This window comes from Marmota flaviventris, chromosome 8 (genome assembly GCF_047511675.1).
Source record: "Marmota flaviventris isolate mMarFla1 chromosome 8, mMarFla1.hap1, whole genome shotgun sequence".
In the NCBI taxonomy this organism is placed as follows: Eukaryota; Metazoa; Chordata; class Mammalia; order Rodentia; family Sciuridae; genus Marmota; species Marmota flaviventris.
The window spans coordinates 455,043-473,847 of NC_092505.1; the positions used below are offsets into that span (position 1 = coordinate 455,043).

At 53.1% G+C, this 18,805-nt stretch overlaps 2 protein-coding genes across 13 annotated transcripts in view; one reads left to right on the plus strand and one right to left on the minus strand.

Annotated features, from left to right (window-relative positions):
- Pcnt (pericentrin) overlaps positions 1 to 856 on the minus strand; it is a 97,881-nt gene extending 97,025 nt beyond the window's left edge. For all 12 annotated transcript variants that reach the window (XM_071614962.1, XM_071614961.1, XM_071614957.1 and 9 more), the window contains exon 1: positions 686 to 856. In XM_071614962.1, the coding sequence (XP_071471063.1) occupies positions 686 to 742 (57 nt within the window). In that variant the 5' untranslated portion in view covers positions 743 to 856. The remainder of the gene's footprint in view (positions 1 to 685) is intronic.
- A 4,888-nt stretch (positions 857 to 5,744) lies between these two features.
- C8H21orf58 (chromosome 8 C21orf58 homolog) lies at positions 5,745 to 17,022 on the plus strand. The gene is made up of 9 exons (XM_027922262.2): positions 5,745 to 5,807; positions 6,807 to 6,867; positions 7,017 to 7,049; positions 7,874 to 7,947; positions 8,670 to 8,834; positions 10,490 to 10,601; positions 15,336 to 15,454; positions 15,761 to 15,978; positions 16,342 to 17,022. Exons 1-9 carry the CDS (start codon positions 5,745 to 5,747, stop codon positions 16,385 to 16,387), a joined length of 891 nt encoding a protein of 296 aa, XP_027778063.2. The 3' UTR covers positions 16,388 to 17,022.
- The last annotated feature ends 1,783 nt before the right edge of the window (positions 17,023 to 18,805 follow it).

The window sequence follows — 18,805 nt, forward strand, 5'->3', positions numbered from 1 at the left end:
AGCACTTTTCCGTTTGACCGAAGAACTGGGGCAGGAGGAGGTGACAAGCACTCGACTCTGAGAACCTGAGGCCCCTCAGCACCGGGGACCACCGGGGACTTTCGTAGACTCAAGGACAGCACGTTTACAGGACAGGGACACTGTGAATGCTGTTTAAAACGACGGGCGCGCAGAGAAGCCTTAGGGCAGCTAACGGGGTGCAGCGCCTCAGAGCGCTAGACACACCGGTACCAGGGACCACGCCACTCGGGGGACGCAGGGGCGTGGCCGGCGTGCGCACCGAGCCAAGGTGCAGGCGCCGCCCCGGCGTGACCCGCGCCGCCCCGGCGTGACCCGCGCCGCCCCGGCGTGACCCGCGCCGCCCCGGCGTGACCCGCGCCGCCCCGGCGTGACCCGCGCCGCCCCGGCGTGACCCGCGCCGCCCCGGCGTGACCCGCCCACGAGGCATTGCGCATCCTGGCCGCTGATAGGCTGCGGCCGCAGAGTGGGCGGGTCTGGGCCAGGGCGGCCGATTCAAGATGGCGGCGGCCAGAACGGGGTTGGAACAAAGTCGACGAGAAGGGCAGGGCATCAGCATGGCCACCACCCGACCGCGTCTGCACCTGGCAAGTGGCGGTGGCTGGCACCAGAGCCACCTGGGCAATTCTCGTGGCAGCTCGGGGAAGATGAGGGCGCCGCCGTTTACCTTCGCTCTCCCGGCTTCCACCTTCTTGCGCCGCTGCTCTTGCTCATCTTCGTCCATCTCTCTCGGGCTCCTCGCGGGTCGCCCAGAGGTGGCGGGGCCGCCGCCACGCCGCCCTCGCTCTATTTACACTCCCTCCCCCTGGCTCGACTCGCCCTCTCCCCCCGACAACTGTCAGTGCCGTGGCCCCGCCCCGCTGCTCAGCGCCGCCAATCACGGGCCGCGTGCCATCTCGCGCATGCGTGCTCTGGCAGAGCGGCTTCGTAGAGATCCGCCCCTCCGGCGTTCGATTAGCGCGCTAGTGCGCTCGCCTCCTCCGGCAGGACCAATGAGCGGAGCGCGGGGCTCCTGGTATTCGCAGTGGTTGGTCCGCTGTCAGCGAGGGTTCGCGCCTCTGTTCCCGCGCGGCCGCGTCGGCCCCGAGAGTTCCGCCCGTTGCTGCCCAGGCTTCCGCGCGGTCGTGGGTCGCCGCCCTTGGCATCTTCTCCGTCCGCCAGGAGGTGCGGGTCGCGGGTTTCTGTCCGCGGAATCTCCCGGCTTGCAGAGTCAGTGCCTGGGGACGGGGGCAGGAGGATGGCTGCAGCCACTGCGCTAGCCTCCGGGCTCCCTCGACCGCACTAGTCTTCGACCCGGGGAACAGGGCCCCGACCCTCTTGCTCTTCTAGGCAAGTTCTGAGTCTGTGCAGGCCACCTGCCGGGCCCTTGGATTCCACCCTATACCCCAGACTCTCGTGTGACCTTTTCTGCACCTGCCAAGATGTCTTCTTGCGCGCTGAACCAAAGGCCAAGAGCCAAAGGCCAGAAGCAGCCAGAATTACCAGTTCAGTGAGGCCTAAAACCAGGACCGCGACCCTACTCAAAAAGAGTGGCAGGGACGGGAAGCCACTGAGGGCCTCCGAACCGTGCCCCTTTTCTCCCCAGGCACGTGTGACCAGCCCCCAGCTCCTGGATGGCTCCACATACTGGAATATGTGAGCCGCCGACCTGCCGTGGGGTGCGTTGGTCTCGAGAACGCTGGTGAAGGTGCTGTTAAGTGATAGAGTAATAGCGCCCAGTGCTAAGTGGCCAGAGGGAAGGTGGAGTTTAGGGGTCCAACAGCCTCTCCTGAGAGGAGCACAAAGATTGAAATCTTCCTGATAGGTGGCAGGCAGACATGTGCGGTGGGAACAGAAGGCTAAGGGGATAATTCTGTAGACTGGGCCTCTCTTGCTGACCCCCACCTGCTTTCCTTTAAAAAACAATTTGCCTGAGACCACTGTGGCCTTACCTGGCTTAATCGATAGGATATGCTACATTGCTCAACGAACAGCCTGTTATCCGCAAGAGAAACCATCCCGAAAGGCTCCTCCACACAAGTTCTTGGGGGACTTATGTGGCCTTTATATTAACCACAGATTCCAGAACCCAGGGGAACAGGATAATTAAAAACAAACTTCCCAAACATAAATCTATAACAAATGGTTCCAATTAGAACTGGCCAGTGGGGGCCGAGGTGAACCAGAGATGCCTTCGATTTTAGTATGTTAGAGTAGTAAAATCTCTCCTCCCTGGTTAGACCATGTGCAGTAGGGATGTGGGAGTCTGATGTCATCCTACTGTCAGTCAAATTGAAGAGGTTAACCTGGGTGGAACTTAGAAACTCCCCCCAAAAAAACGGGGACAGGAGAGAGCATCAGTCCCTCTCCTCTCTGAGAGGACCCACTCTACCTTGAAAATGTCCCCTTTCGCCTTTGCTTCTAATAAACTCATGCCTGCTACCATGTGCAGCCTGTTTGGAATTCTTCAGAGCTTTTGTTCACAGTCCTGGTTGCTTCAGATCTTGGGTGGATCTTACTTAGTAATATTTCCACACACATTGTAAATGGTTTTTCTTAAAATATTTTTAGTTTTAGATGGATGTAATATCTTTATTTACTTATTCATTTTCGTGTGGTGCTGAGGATCAAACAGTGCCTGATATGTGAGGGGCAAGTACTCCACCACTGAGCTACAACCCCAGCCCCAAAGTGGTTTTTTAAAAAACGACACGGTCGAGCATCCCTGAGTTCAATCCTGGGTACCCAAAAAAATAAAAGACTGTGATATACTTTCACCTCAATCTTTCTGTGAATCTAAAATTGCTCTAAAAAATGAACTATTGATTTTTTTGAAGTAATGTGGCTTGGTTATAAAGTCATCGTCTGTGTGGGAGTCTGAAATTTTATGAAATCATTGCTCTTAGCTTCAGGCTTCACTGGGACCCATGTGTCCACAGGTGGTGACATCAGGCTTTTCCCCACAGCCACAGTTCTGACAAGCAGGGAGATGCTCTGGTGTGGTCAGCTCAGGGGAAGCTGTACTGCTTTCTCCCAGCTGTTCTCTGTGCACATGTCAGTTGCCACTGGAGATGGCCAGGCTGGACCCACCTACAGCTATGGGCACCAGACTCAGTGATGCTATGCCATTTAGTATTAAAAGGAGGCAAGTCCCCTCAGAGCCTGTCCAGAAAGACATGCCCTCTGAAAGGATGGAATGGGGTCAGGGATGCACTGCACACTTTGCCTGTTGATATCCTCCACGTGAGACACCTGTGCCTGGGCCAGGTGAGTCTGTTGGGATGGACCAGCTCTCCAAATGACTGCAACCGTAGGACCTGGTGCAGGCCCCACCCTTCTGAAATATTCCTTCATATAAACCCCATTGTCTAATTGCATTCAACACATCACCCATCTGTCCTTGGTGACAGGACAGTGTGTTTCTTTATTCGGTTCCTCTATTCCCATGACCTCACTTGGATACGTTTGGTGAGGAGGGCCAGGTGCTGTTTGCTCCCTCTCAGATAACAAACTAACAATGAAACTGGGAGACGCCACCTTGCTGACAAGCTTGGCCTTCAGTCTCAGCAGGTCCTGCAGCTCCAAGGGACCACAGTGTAAACAAACCTTCGGGAATCCCTGGAAACCCAGCAACGAGAAGCATTCCTCCCAGTCAGATCACAGCTCTCCAGTAGCAAGCGGAGTCTCCAGGTTCCCAGATGTGGAATTGGACTGTTTGCACAAACACTGGGTGAAGTGGGTTTGTTAGGAAGGGGGCTAGAAAGACCGCAGGATCAGACTTTGTAAGAACATACAGGAACCCATATTTGTCCTGAATCTGTCCATGTGTTTCAGTATCTAAAGCACTGGGGACACACCTGTAGTACCAGCATTCTGGAGGCTGAGGAAGGAAGATTGCTTGAGCCTGGACAAGTGTTCTGCAGTGGCCCAGACCTGGGAAACATTCATCATCCTGGCAGGTGAAGGAAGATGTGAGGGAAGTTGGGATAGCAGACATGCTTTATTAGAAGGCAGCAACCCCTGGGCCTTTCCTTAGGCCTTTTTTATGTTCAGGCTAAACAAAGAAGGCCCAGTATCAACAGGTATAGAAATGGGCACATGCTAACAAGCAGATATTTATGACTTTGAGTGTCTGAATCAGGGTATTCATGGCCTTGACTACATGCTAAAATGTAGCTAACAGGGAGTCTCTGCAAGGGATCCTAGATGTAGGCATCTTAGGCCTGCCTTACGAGATAGCAAGACCAACTGTATAAAATAAATAAACAAGTAAACTTTCGAAACCTGCATAACAACCCATACCTACAGGAAGATGCTGTGGATGTCACAGGGATTAACTCCTAGCTGCTCTGAGCTACTTGACTGTATCACCTAGTCTTGTGTACACTCAGACCACCCATTTGAATGTCTCCTAACGCTCCCAGCATCGGGAATGCTGTGGACATGCACTGGCATCTCAACTGTGGGCCCAGGTCTGCTGGTACCAGGGGTGTCAGAGAGAACCCCAAGACATCACCCTATGGGGTGCAAGGCAGGTGGTACCCCCAGGAGGGTGAGGTCCTACCCCTCTACAGCAAAGATGTATCGGGGTAGACACAGGTGTCAAGCCTGTAGCTCCAGGGCCAGCAGGTTACAGCTGCACCAGCAGATACCATCACAGGAGCTGCTTTGGGGGCTTGATTTGATGAGATGGCCCCTTCTGCCCTAAGTCCTCCCATGTCCAGCAGAGGTTCTCAAAGGGATGCCAATCAGAACAGGTCATGCTACCTATAAACCCATGAATGCAAATTAAGAGGCTCTGAGGCAATGTCAGGGATCTGATGCAGTTTCTGAGGTGGGTAATGTTGCAGGGATACTGGCCCTGCCCAGGGCACTCCTCAAGTCCACAGGGCTGACTCAGCTGCTCCCATTGCCTGATTTCACACCTGTGTTTTACTCTCACTTCAAGCCAGCTCATCTGTCAGTCTGGAGGTTGGAGCTCCTGGTTCATGGCCTCCTTACCTGCCACGTGCAAACCACCCTCCACCCATGCTTGGCCCCTTCCTGGGCTAGGTCACTACAGAGCTTTCCCCACCCACAGGGATGGCCCCCGGTTGTGCCACGTGATGACCACTTGCTTGTGTGGGGGGGTGCTTCCCAGCACAAGCCCCTCCTGTCCTGCCCCTTCTACAGCCCAGAGATTCCTGAAGTCCTCAGGTGGGCCCCCAGCCACTGTCCTGCAGGAGTCCAGCTGGGCTGACTTCTTACTCTGAGGGTCTGTGGAGGGGTGCACTGTATGCCCCAGGGGGCCATAGAAAGGAAGGGGTGACCTCCCTCCTCTGCTCCTCCAGGCTGTCTGGGGGAGGGGATGCTAGAAGGGGGTTTAAAATTCCGTCTCTCTGGTCCCAGGGCTGCCCCTTTGTCTTCCCAGTAAGCCCTGCCTGCCACCCCTGCCCATCTGCGTTCACAGGTGACTCTGTTTGGGAATACAAAACCCGGGAAGGAAACCTGGCAACAAGGGCCTCTCTGTCCTGCAAGCCTGCAACTGCCACACCACCCCAGGGCTGGCTCCGGACACAGCAGTCCAGGGGCGTGGGGTCGTTCTGCACGTTCTCCTCTCATCCTGAAGCCAGCCTCCAGGAGGGGGACAAGCCCACTTCAGGGAAGCCCTGCCACCATGCCAGGTGGCCCTGCTGCAGATATCTGAGGACCAGCTACAGAGTGTGGGCCGCGGCCTCCTGCCCTCCACAGTCACCTCACTCGTCCCCATGATGCTGGACTCATCAGTGGCAGACCAGATCACCCGCCTGACACTGAGTCTCTTGGAGCAGGTAGGACTGAGCCAGGCCACTGCCGCACTGACCCCAGAGGAGGCAGTCCAGCATTGGGCTAAACGACAGAAGACAAGACGCTGCTCCCAGAGCCTCTGCCTCTGCCTTCTATCTGGGCACATTCCTGCTTTCAAAGCAAACCCTTCCCATGGGTTTTGAGCCTCATGAATCTATTTCTTGACTTCTTAGCACAGAGGCAGAACCATTTAGTTCTCCAGTAAGGAGACCAGCACCTACCAACAGAGCGCCCCCAGGGAAGGGCCCATTTTGAGACCATGCCTGGCTGGTGCCCCCAGACATAAGACCTCAGCACTGAGCCTATCGAGCCCCATCTTCTTCCCTTCTAATCCCTCTCCAGGTCACTGAGCACTGGCCCACAGGGACCTTTGTGCCCAGGGTGGCCCCTCCGTGCCTTCTGCCTGCTTTGCTCCTCACCTGTGCCTCCCTCTCACCAATTCTGCATCCTCAGTGCAGGGTCCTGGAGGTGGCAATCAGGGTAGTCACTGGCCAGGCCACAGGGGTCTCACCAGGATAGTCTCCACAAGGCCCACTCCTCAGAAGTGTGCCTGAAGGGCCCATCAGAGGGTTCCCCTGGGATTGCTGATTTTTTTGGGGGGGTGGTTACCGGGTATTGAACTCAGGGGCACTCGACCACTGAGCCACATCCCCAGCCCTATTTTGTATTTTATTTAGAGTTGTTTATTGCCTCGCTTTTGCTGAGGCTGGCTTTGAACTCTTGATCCTCCTGTCTCAGCCTCTGGAGCCTCTGGGATTATAGGTGTGCGCCACGACACCCAGCATCCCCCTGGTTTTAATGAGGAGTAGGTGCATTGACTTGACTGCATGACCAGCGTGGCCCCTGTCCACCCACTTCACCCTCTTCCGGCCCCCACCACCTCCGTCTGGGTGATGGGCACCCCCAGAACTCACGGGTGGCACCCAGGCAAGCACGCTAACCAACCTGGGGCCAACATCACCACCAGCCTCTGTTCCTCACAGAAGCTGGAGCAAGAGCGAGAGAACATGGGAGGGGACTCAGAAGGCTCTTTCTCGGTGCCAGGTAAGAGCCCTGGGCTGCTCCCAGCTACCCAGACTAGCACAGGAGCAGACGGGGGAGGGCAATGGGGCAGCACCCAGAAGCCACCCTTTTCTTTAGTGCTCTCACTTCACACCAGAGTTGAAAGGACTCTGCTTTCCCCTGTAACACAGCATCCTCCACCTTCAGCCTGCAGGTCCCAGGCGGTACGTGCATGTTCCCATCCTGTCGATGGGTTGGGAAGCCTGCCCAGATGGCTCAGCTCTGAGGTGTCCCACAGGCCAGACCCTCATTGCTCTGATCCCAGACCCCTGAAATTGTCCAAGATGGGGGTGTCCTCACTGGACAGAATCCAGGTTGAAGGACACCTGAGGGAGGGGCTGAGGAGGAGTGGGTCTGGTTCTTTGGAACATGGAACAAACAGCCATGCTGTGGGCTCCGGGACCCAGAGGGCGGCTGGCCGAACCTGAGGCCAAGGCCAGATGGAACGTTGCAGACCCTGCCATGTGACCAGGTCCTGCACAGCAGAGCCTCTGCTAGTATGCCAGAGTGTGTGGGGATATCCTCAGCAGCCTGGCACCAGCAAGACACTGGGGTGACTGGACTCCTCCATAGCCATTTCTGGGGAGCAGCCTTCTCCTCCATACTTGGGTGAACAGCCCAGTCCTCTCCAGACAGCTTGGGTTTGGTGGCACAGGTGGTGGAAAATAGGCTTTTGAGGTTTTTACCCAGCCCCGTAGAAGGCCTGCCTTCCTCAGCCCACAGGCCTGCAGGGACCCAGAGGGGCCTGCCCTGCGTCACGCCTGGCTCCTTTCCAGACCCTAGCTTGAAGACTGAGTTCCCCATCCCCTCCCCACCACTGGTCTTGGTCCCTCCCTCCGTAGGATGAATGCTCGTGGAGGCCAGGGGCCGGGGACCCAGGATGTGGGGAGGTTTTGGCATTCTGACAGGGTCTGCAGTGATGTGCCTGACAGCCTGGGCCACCAGCCATGAAGCTTTCCTCAATAAGCAAGGGCGTGTCTCCCTCCAGGAAAGGAGGCCAGGCCAGACGAGGCCCTGCCCCGTGCTCTGAGGAGGAGGAAGGACCTTCTACAGAGACTCTGGGTAAGCCTGTGCACCTTCCCCATGGTCCACGGCAGAGGAGCTGGCTTCCACACACAGACCCAGCATGTCCGAGAGGCCCTTCCGGACTCAGGCTGGTTTCCGGGTGGTTTTAAACTGTAGGTGGGAAACTGAACTATGAGCCCTGAGGTGACCTCCCTGAGAAGGTGTGAGCTGCAGGCCCCTGTTGCTCTCGAGGCTGGGCTGCACACATGGAAGGAGACAGTCTTGAGTCAGGGCCCAACCCCCACAGGAAGGGGAATGTGAGATGCCCAGGGGCCCCCTCCATGCTACACTGGCTGGCAGCAAGCACTGGCCATGCCAGGGGTGTGCCTGCGGCAGTGTGACCCTGCACGCCCTGGGCAGGAGGTGGGGCTGCCAGCCTGTGAGGCAGACACTGGCGCTGCCTGAAGAGCACCCAGCCCTGCCGGCTGGGAAAGGACAGGCGGACGCTTACTGCAAATGTGACAGACTTCAGAGGAAGCAGACTCCACGCGGATGTGCCACACCCACACCAGCCTTTGGCTGCACTTTTCTGCCAGCTCCAGTTCTGGGGCCTCCAACCTGAGCTGAGGGCCTAAGCAGCTGCAGGCTCCACGTGCCCAGGGCAGGTGGGGGACAGGGAAGGCCGTGGTGGTGGCAGTCCCATGCACCCCGTGTCCACATTGGTCCAAAGCTCCTCCTGTGGCCCATTCTGGGCACAGTAGGCTCTGCTGCTCTTTCAGGAGCAGCATCTTCTAGATGAGCACCCCCAGCCCCGCTGCTGGAGGGGGCCACCCGGAGGAGCCCACAGGTCAGCCCTGCACCCAGAAGTGCCTCCCGTGGGCATCTACCAGGCCGCGTCTCCACCCCTGCAGGCGCCTGAGCCTCTGAGGATCATCCAGCACCCGGTAAGGGGGTGAGGGGAAAAGGCAACTCTGGTGGGGGAAGCAGGGGTGGGGGGACATCTGGCAGCTGGGACAGGAGCAGCCACCCCAGGGTTGCCTCATCCACAGAGCCAGGGCTAGCCGACGGTGGCTGCAGAGCAGGTTCACCTTTTAAATGTGGTACCAGGGACACCCTACCACTGAGCTACACCCCTAGCCCTTTTCTGTTGTGGTTTTATTTTATTTTTAGACAAGGTCTGGCTAAGTTTCCCAGGCTGGCCTTGAATTGGTGATCCCCCTGCCTCGGCCTTAAAAGTAGCTGGGATCACAACTGTGTGCCACAGCGTGCCTTGTTTTTTTCGGTTTTTGTTTTGTTTTGTTTTTCCCAGACTGGGGATCAAACCAAGGCCTTTTTCACATGCTAGGCAAGTTTCCCACCACTGAACTACACTCCTGTTCCAGTTTTATTTATTTTCTTAATGTTTATGAAAAAATAAAAGAATAATGCTTTGTAACACATCAAAATGATAAGAAATGCACATTTCAGTGTTCGTGAGTTGTAGGGGCCCGGCTCTGGTCAGCTCTGTCTGTGGTTGCTCTCAAGGTCCCATGGCAGAGTGAGCACTAGCAACTGAGCGCATGTGGTCCACGAGCCCAACAAGGCACCACCTGGCCCACTGTAGGAAAAGCTTGCCAGTCCTTGGGCTGAACCACACTTCCTGAAAGTGGAGGAAGAGGGACAAGGTCATGCTGGGTTTTCTGGAAAAGGTTAAAACAGGTGTTTCTGGTGTTCACTAAAAAATGCCGTACATTTATTTTCACTCAGAAGAGAAACCAGAGGTTATCTGCACAAGTTCCACACATGTCTACAGTATATGATAGAGCTAGAGTAACTGGCCAAGTTGGTATTCATGCCACGATAGGCAGGTCACCAGGACAGGAGGTAAATGCCTATTGGACGAGCAGCCACTCAACACCCAGGTCTGCCCAAGAATCCCAACACCTCAGTCATGAGGTGAATGCAAAGTAAAACCACAGTGAACTACCTCTGTGCCCCATTAAAATAGCTGAAGTTGAAAAGACTGACCATGCCAAGTGTCAGATGCATCTATTAAAGCAGAATTAATGAAACCAGGCATTAGCTCACCCTGCTCATGACAAGTAATGTGGGAATCATCAAAAGCATACATTCTGCCAGGTGTGGTGGACAAGCACCTATTAATCCCAGCAATGCGCAAGGCTGAGGCAGGGGATTGCAAATTTAACACCAGCCTGGGTAACTTAGAGAGGGCCTCAGCAACTTAGTGAGGCCATTATATATATATATATTTTTTTCATATATATATATATGAAAAAAAGGGGCGCTGGAGGTGTAGCTCAGTGGTAAAGTACCCCTGGGTTCTATTTCCAGTACCACAAAAGAAGAAAATATCAAAAACTTACATCCTAAGTATACCCAGACTCATTCTTCGCTCAAATACAATGGATGGATAAATGGGTGGATGGAAGAGTGGATGGGTAGATAGATGGATTCGTGGGTGGAAGAATGGATGAAAGAATGGGTGGAGGAGTGGAAGGATGGATGAGTAGATGGAGATGAGGGGACGGGTGAAGGAATGGGTGGATACTGTAGGACAGTGCCTCCAAGGAGGAATTCAGGTGGCAAATCACCTTCTTAGGTTCCCCAGCCTCCTGCCACCATCATTCAGCAGCTCCCTCAGCAGCCACTCATCACACAGATCCCTGCTCCTCAGGCCTTTCCCACTCAAAGGTCAGGAAGCATTAAAGAAGGTGAGTGATGTGTGTTAATATTGCTATGGGTTTATGGAACTGTCTACTGAAAGAGAGAACATTTGTGCAACCAGGACAGTCATTTAGAGTCAGCTTCTGGCTACTGAACATGAAAATAATTTTAACTTTAAGAAATCCATTATAGAATATGTGCTTAGCATATACAAAGCCCTGGGTTCAATCCCCAGCACTATAAAAAAAAAAAAGAAGGAAAAAAACAAAGAGACCCTTCTGTAAAGGATATCTCTGAGCTCCAAGGAAGAAAACTAAAAGCATAAGACAGAGCAGTGGACTAGGAGTTGGAACAGAGTGCCAACCCCAACTCTCCCTTGTTAGCTGCATATAAGGCCTGGTCAAGCTGCTTCTTGTAAAGTAACCTAAATACTTGATATTCAAAACAACCTTATTGGGGTGACAAAGAATAAGTTGCACCTTTTTTAAAATTTAAATTAAGTTTTTTTCTTTTTATTGGTGCAGAGATGGAACCAGGGTCTCAGGCACATGCTCTGCTGCGGAGCTCACCACCAGCCCCTCCTTGAAACTGACAGGCAGTGTTCCCTGGTCCTGACAGGCCAGTTAGTTACGTGTTCACATGGCGATGGGCACGTGGGTTGTTTCCTGGTTCCAGCTATTGTGGGCATTCACGGGCCGGCCTCTCTGTAATTGTGGCTCTTCATTTCTCTAGGGTAAATACCTAGGTGTGAGACATCTGACTCATGCAATAGGGTTATGTTTAACTTCTTAAGAAACTGCCAAACTGTTTCCATAGTGCCTGAACAACTCCACATTCCCATTAGCAATGTTTGAAAGTTTTAGTTCCTCCTCAGCCTCCCCAACCCTTGGTGTGATCTTTTTTTTTTTTTTTTTTTTTTTGAGATGGGGGTTTTGCTGTGGGCCCAGGCTGACCTTGAACTCTTAAACTCAGGTGATCCTTTTGCCTCAGCTTCTTGAGTACCTGAAACTATAGGCACACACCCCAACAGCTGGTGTGGTCAGTCTTTTCAACTTTAGCTATTTTAATGGGGCACAGTGGTAGTTCACTGAGGCTTCCCTTTGCATTGACCCCCTCATGACTGAGGTGTTGGGATTCTTGGGCAGACCTGGGTGTTGAGTGGCTGCTCATCCAATAGGTGTTCACCTCCTGTCCTGGCGCCCTGCCTATCCTGGCATGGATACCAACCTGGCCAGTTACTCTAGCTCTGTCCTACACTGCAGCATTGCCAGGCTTGATCCTAAGTTGCCCCATAGCCCACCTCCAGGGTGCCCTTCATGCTGAGACCCACGTGACAATGCCGGGTGTGATAGGGCACAGCTGGGTGTCCACAGTGCAGCCCTGTTTCTCATGATGATTTTTTTTCTCCAGATGAACTTTAATGATAGTATGTCAGGTTTCAAAAGAAAACAGTGTGTGTATGTGCTTGGAGGTGCGAATACTTCTGTGCCACAAGATAAAGTGTGCCATTCACAGTCAGTGATAAAAAAAATTTAATAAGTAGCTATTTAGAGAATGTAAAGTTAGTTACTTTACCCCACTCCTTATGCCAAAACTAATTCCAACTCAATGAAATATTTGAATATAAAAATGCAAAATCTCAGGCTGGGGTTGTGGCTCAGTGGTGGAGCACTTGTCTAGCATGCATGAGGCACTGGGTTCGATCTGCAGCACTACAAAAAAATACTAAATAAACAAAATCTTGAAAGTACTTGTACTATTTAAGTTATATTTAAAAAAAATAAACTCACAAAAACAGATGCTAGTGTGATTGGCTTCACCCAGAAAGCACCTGTCTGGCTCCCCTGTGCTGTTGGACCCTTCTGCACCATCACGGGTGTTGTGTCTCCCACTGCCAGGAGACAAGTTCACTGCCCTGGTTGCTCGCTTTCCTTCCAGTGGCTTTATTCCACCACTTCTTTTTTTCTCTACCAAGAATTGAACCCAGGGGTGCTTAACCACTGAGCCACACCCCCAGCCCTTTTTTATTTTGACTTTTTGTGTGTGTGTGTGTGTGTGTGTGTGTGTGTGTGTTGCTGGGGATTGAACCCATGGCCTTGTGCATATGAGGCAAGCACTCTACCAACTGAGCTATATCCCCAGCCCCATTATTTTTTGTTTTGAGACGGGGTCTTGCTATGTTGCTGAAACTGCCTTTGAACTTTCTATCTTCCTGCTTTAGCCTCCTGAGCTACTGGGAGTACAGGTGTGTGCTATTGCACTTGGCTAAAAATTATTTTTAAAACTATGGTAAAAACATATAAGATTAATTTTTCCATCGTAGCCAGTCATTAGGCATGCAGATCAGTAGTGTGGAAGTCCACTCCTGCACTGCAGTGTCCCTGCCTTGAGCCCAGCTCTGCCTACTGTGTCTGCGAGTCACACTGCTCTAGAGGGATCCTCTCAGTGGAGCCACACAGTGCTCGTCCCTTCGAAACTAGCTTCTTTGGCTAAGGATAATGTCCTCAAGTCTCATCCATGTTGTAGCCAGTGACAGGCTGGATTTCACCGTGTGACGACCATGTTTTCTTTACCCATTCATCCTCATGGATGAACATTTGGGTTGCTTCCAAGTTGTCTCAGATTCTTAACAAGCCCATCTGCAAAGTTTGTTATTGTTGTTTTTTGTTTGTTTGTTTGTTTTGCTGTGTAATAAAACACATTTGCAAGCTTTGGGGATGAGGATGTGGGCCTCTCACCCACACTTTTACATCATTTTCTTTTCTCTGTGTTGTGAAGCCAGTGACACTGTCCTTTCCAGTGGATGTGCGCTGTTTCACACCATTGGTGGTGGACATACACACTGGACATGCCCATTTCTGGGTGGTGCAGGTCTAGTAACAAGAGGGAAGTGTCAGGAGACACTGTGGTTGCAGGCCCACCCTCTCCGTGCCATCTTCCACCAGGTACGCTTGCTGTAATGGAGCTGCACTCTCCAGTCTCGTCCTTTGTAGTCAGTGTCTTTCTTGTCTCCACCCAATGGAGGTCATGAAAAATGTTTTGGTTTTCTTCTGTCACTTGGCCTGTTGCTGACGTTAGATTTATGGCCTATCTGGAATAGCTTTTTATGTGTGCTGTGATTTAGGGACCCACCTTATTATTTTGCCAAGGACAACAACTGGACCCTGGGCTATGTACGGACACTTTTGTGTGTCCCCTTTGTTAGAGGCAGGTGACACCAGCCTGGGCCTCTCTCTGGACCCTCTTCAGGCCCTTGGTATAGTTGTCTGATCTTTATATACTGGATTCCATTGAGGGAACCCTAGGGGGTACCAGGGAAGCCACCCTCCTTGGGCACTTGCTTCTGCTGCTGTTGGGTGGGGGCTGGACCCTCCCCGGGCCTCAGAGGACTTCTTGGAGCCTTTGCTCCATGGGGCTGTTACTCTCCTCTTCTTAGCTGTGTCTTGTAGAGATCAGGGGTCCCCCCCATAGCTGTGTTGCCACAGGGGTCTGGCTCTTTTCCACCTTGCTTCCAGGCCTTTCTGGCCTGTGGCCTGGACAGCCCCAGCTCCTGAGTACTCCTGCTGTCCAAGCCCCACCCCAGCCACTCTAAGCTTGGAGATGTTTGGCTGGGAGACCCTAGGAGGTGTGTCCCTTCAGCAAAGCTGATGAGAAGCTCTAGCACAAGGCATGGACCCTTGCTGTGGGAAGAAACAGTGTTTGCCCACCACATTGTCAAACGTGAACTTGCTGCCTGGTCCCCTGCTGGTGAGCACGTCAGTTTCCTGTGCTGTGGTAACAAACTACCACGAGTTGGTAATGTAACAGAGAACAGTCTTCCCCTCACTGTCTGGAGGCCAGACCTCAAAAACCCAGGTGCAGGTAGGCTGTGCTCCCTCCGCGGGGTTCAGGGAGGGGGTCTTCCTGCCCCTTGCCACTCCTGGTGGCTGTAGGCGTTGCTCTGGGCGTCCCTCCAGTGTCTGTGTTCCCAGGTGGCCTCCACCCTATGTCTGGGTCTCCTCCTCTGTCTGCTCTAATCATCCTCTTCTGTTATTGTTATTTTGGTGTACTGGTGATTGCACCCTGGGGGCTACATGCCCCAGCCCCTTATATTTATTTTTATTTTGTATTTGTTTGGTACTGTTCCATTTTTTTTTAGTAATGAACCCAGGGGTTCTTTACCACTGAGCTCTGTTCCCCCCCTTTTTTTTTTGAGACAGGCTCTCCCTAAATTTCTAAGGCTGGCCTTGAACTTGCTTTCCTGCTTTCCTCCTGCCTCAGGATTACAGGTGTACATCAACACATCCAGCTCCCCTCTCATTATAAAGACACTTTCACTGGATTTAGGGACCACCTGAGTAATCCAGGATGATCTCCTTGATTCAAAATCTTCAAGTAAATCCACTAACACCATTTTTCCAAGAAGGATCACCTTCAGAGGTCTTGGGGAGTAGGACAGGGAGATATATATATATATACACACACACACACACACACACACACAGTTGGGGTGACCACACAACCACTGGTGGCACTGAGACAAAATGCACAGCCCCTCATGAGGCAAGCAAGGTGCCGTCCACAAAACCTTATCCATGCACGTCCTCTGACCAGAAGACCCAGATCAGAACGCGCCCAGGGACCTGCCTGGGGCACAGGCACACATGCTGGAATGCTCTCTGGTGCTCAGGAGGCTGTTGTAACAAGTATGAGGCCCTAAAGCTATTGTTTCTGAGGCAGAGCCTATCAGCATGCCCCATCTCTGAGTGGCAGAGCACGCGGACTCTGGTCTGTTGTTTCAGACATGGTGGAGATGATGTTGATGCAGAATGCGCAGATGCACCAGATCATCATGCAAAACATGCTACTCAAAGCCCTCCCACCTGCAGTAGGGCCTGGGGGACCACACACCCCGCAGCAGGTAGGCTTAGTGGGACAGGTGCCCAGGGGCCACCTGAGTAGACCCCAGAAGAGTGTGTGCCTGTAGTTCTGGAAGGACCTCTGGGTCTGGGTCTGTGGGTTGGTTGTGAAGTTCCACAGCCTCCCTATTCCCACCCCAGGGAGGAATGGGTCCTGCCACTGGGCCCAGAAAGTACCCCTAGCTCTGCTCAGAGCCCACTCTCCTTCCTGCCCTTGCACTCAATGCACCAGCTGGGAGCAGGTGCAGAAAGAAGGTGTCCAGGGCAGCTGGGTGTGACCCTGATATGGGCCATGCCCCCTGTGCCAGGACCTGCAGTGGGCACGCCAGGTCATCCTGAGAGCCCAGAGGCAGAGGCCAGCCCCAGTGCACCATCACCACCACTATGCGCCCCCAGTCCCGCTGCAGGCTAGCCCCATGCCTGGCACCCCTGTTGGTTATTCCACGTGTCCTCCAGTGGTCACGGCCACAGCCCTCCCAGCGGCCAACAGCTTCCTGCCTACCATGCGCCATGTGGCTGGCCCCACGTAAGTCTGGAGGGTAAGAGTAGAAGGACCCATAGGGTTTGGGTTGCCTCTCTGCACTCCTTAGCACCTAATGGACACCCATGCTCAGGCCTGCAGACTGTGGCAGTGGTTTGAAAGGAAGCTGGAAACACCCTGCCATATGCCAGAAAATAGTAGGCCTCAGTCCTAAGTCGCCAGGCCATATGGACCCCCTTTGGGGAGGTAACTGTGGCTGGGGTCTTTGTCCAGCCTAGCAGGACTGGGATTACTCCCGCTGGGTGGGTTCTGGCACATTTCTCACATGTGACTCCCCTAACCCACAGCAAGTTCCTGTGAGCTAGGCAGGGCAGTGACCACCCAAGGTCACCCTTGTCTTTCCTCTAGGGCGGCAATGGACGGTGAGCTACCCTCACAGGCTCCAGGAATGTGAGCCCCTTGCTCCAGCTTGGTAAGCAGCAAGGTCTTCACCCTCCAGGGCCACTGGAAAAACCAGGTGAATGCCTCACCCAGGTGAAACACAAAGTTCGTCCGGAAAGAATTCAAGAAAAACACAGTTCAGGGTTCTCAATAGATAAATAGCTTTAGCTACATAAAAAATTAAACATTTCTATGGGGGAGACATAAGAAAGTCAAATTGGAGTGGGGGACGCAGCTCAGTGGTAGAGGGCCTGCCCAGCATGCTTGAGGACTGCACTTGAGCCCCAGCACCACCTCTCACACTAACATGGTGTGGGAAGGCCTGTTTGTCATTCATGTGAAGCAGTCTCCTCCCTTTCCCTTCAAGTTAAGCCCTATACGCGTGCATAGGCTGCAGGCACCACGGATCTGCTCAACGGCTTGCCCAACTCTGCAAATCAAAAGCAAGTGCCTGAAGCTCCTTCTGCAGAGCAGGTGGGGGCGAGGTAGGGGGATAGCTCCTCTAGTCTGTTCCTCTGGGTCCTGTCACTGGTTCTTACGTGTACATGATACCCGCACGCTTTACAGAAAGCTGTTTGTTACTCTTTTTGGTGGAATTTTGTTCCCTTCATGTTTCGATGTTGTTTTTTAAAGTCTTGATTTTAAGTATTCTGCATCAGTGTTCATTCACTTTCTTTTAGGGTAATTTCCTACTCACTAAGCTCTTCACCAGCAGAGTGCCGACATCTGCACCCTCAGGGCCCCTGGTTGGAGCAAGATGAGCAGGGCTGACAGCCACACCCGGGCGTCTCTCCTGGCTGCCCTGGCTCTCACTGCCTCTCAGGACTGTCATCTATTCTACCAGGCACAGCTTCCTGGCAGATGAAAGATCTGACGCCCACGGGAACACACATGTTGACACATTCCCCCCAGCCAGCTTCTGTGGGTACGGCCCTTTCTCTCAGAGGCACCTCGGCGCTCTTTTGAATGTGATCCCAAAGACTACTCTTGTTAAAAGCACGGACAGAAAGGCCCGACCTGATCTGTTTTCAGGCCAACTTTTCCTTTCCTTTCTCCCCCACCCAGGGCTGACCCCAGGCAAGGCAAATGCTCCAAAACTGAGCCCCATCTCCAACCCTTTTTACTTTGAGACAGGGTCTCCCCAGGTGGTTCAGGCTGGCCTTGCAGTTGCCATCCTCCTGCCTCAGCCTCTCAAATCACTGGGATTGCAGACATGGCCACCAGGCCTGGCATCATGCTGACCTTTTCTTTTTTCTTAAGATATTTTATTAGTTGTCGATGGACCTTTTGTTTTATTTACTTATTTACATATGGTGCTAAGAATCGAACCCAGGGCCTCACACCTGCTAGGCAAGCGCTCTACCACTGAGCCACAACCCCAGCACCACGCTTTTTCTAATGTCCTTTGTTTTTCTCTCTCAACATAGTTGTTAACTTGATAAAAGGAAGAAATTTGGCCACATTGGTGGTCTCTGGATGGACTGGCCTTACTGAGTTAACAGGGCTGAATGAGCTTCCTGGCTCTGTGAGCTCTGCTGCTGACCCGCCTGCGGGAGCACACTAGGGACAGGAACTCTGCACCTCAGCAGGGAAAGGCTGGAGAGCCCAGAAGATCCCGAGGTGGGCTGGAGCTGCAGGGGCGGCCTGAGGACCTGCAGTGTGGCAGGTGGCGCAGGGCTGCTTACGGCTGGGCTGGCCTGTGGTCTGTGAGGGAGGGGCTCACTGTACACACCTGTAGCCGGTAAGACAGATGACATTCTGAGAGGCACTGAAGATGACCCAAAGGGCATGAAAGACCACCACACAAACTGCAGGAGCCTCTAGGCACCAGCTCAGCACAGACTTCATGCAGCTTTCACCCGAATCCCAGACGCCCCGACACTAGCTGGGCTCAACTTGGGACACAAGGCAGATGAAGGGCCAAGGAGACCAAGTGCTTCCTGGAGTAGACAAGAGGACTGTCCTTCCTGTGTGGCCAGGTTGGGCCACAGCTGTTGACACACCACAGTGGACACTTCTGCATCTACATTAGGAGGACCCTTGATTGTGCTCTCTGCTAAGACACAGGGTGGGTTTTAGGAATGTATAAAGGGCTAAGATGTGGCTCAGTGGTAGAGCACTTGCGGGGCATGTGTGGATATTTAAGGCCTTGGGTCTGATCTCCAGCACTAAAATAGATACATAATAGCTTCTACCACACCCATCAGGGCCCCAACCCTCTCAGGGTCCCCCAATCTCTTCAAAAGGACTGTGGACCCAAGTTGTGTGGCTGCTTCTATTGATTTGTGTCATTAGACATTAAACTGAGAGCAATCTTAACTACAAGTAGGTCAGGCACAGTCAGCAGTGACTGCAGAAGCAGGGCCGGCCAATTCCACATCCAGAGAGCCAGGGGACAATCCAGGCTAAGAAAGGTAGAGTTAGGGGAAAA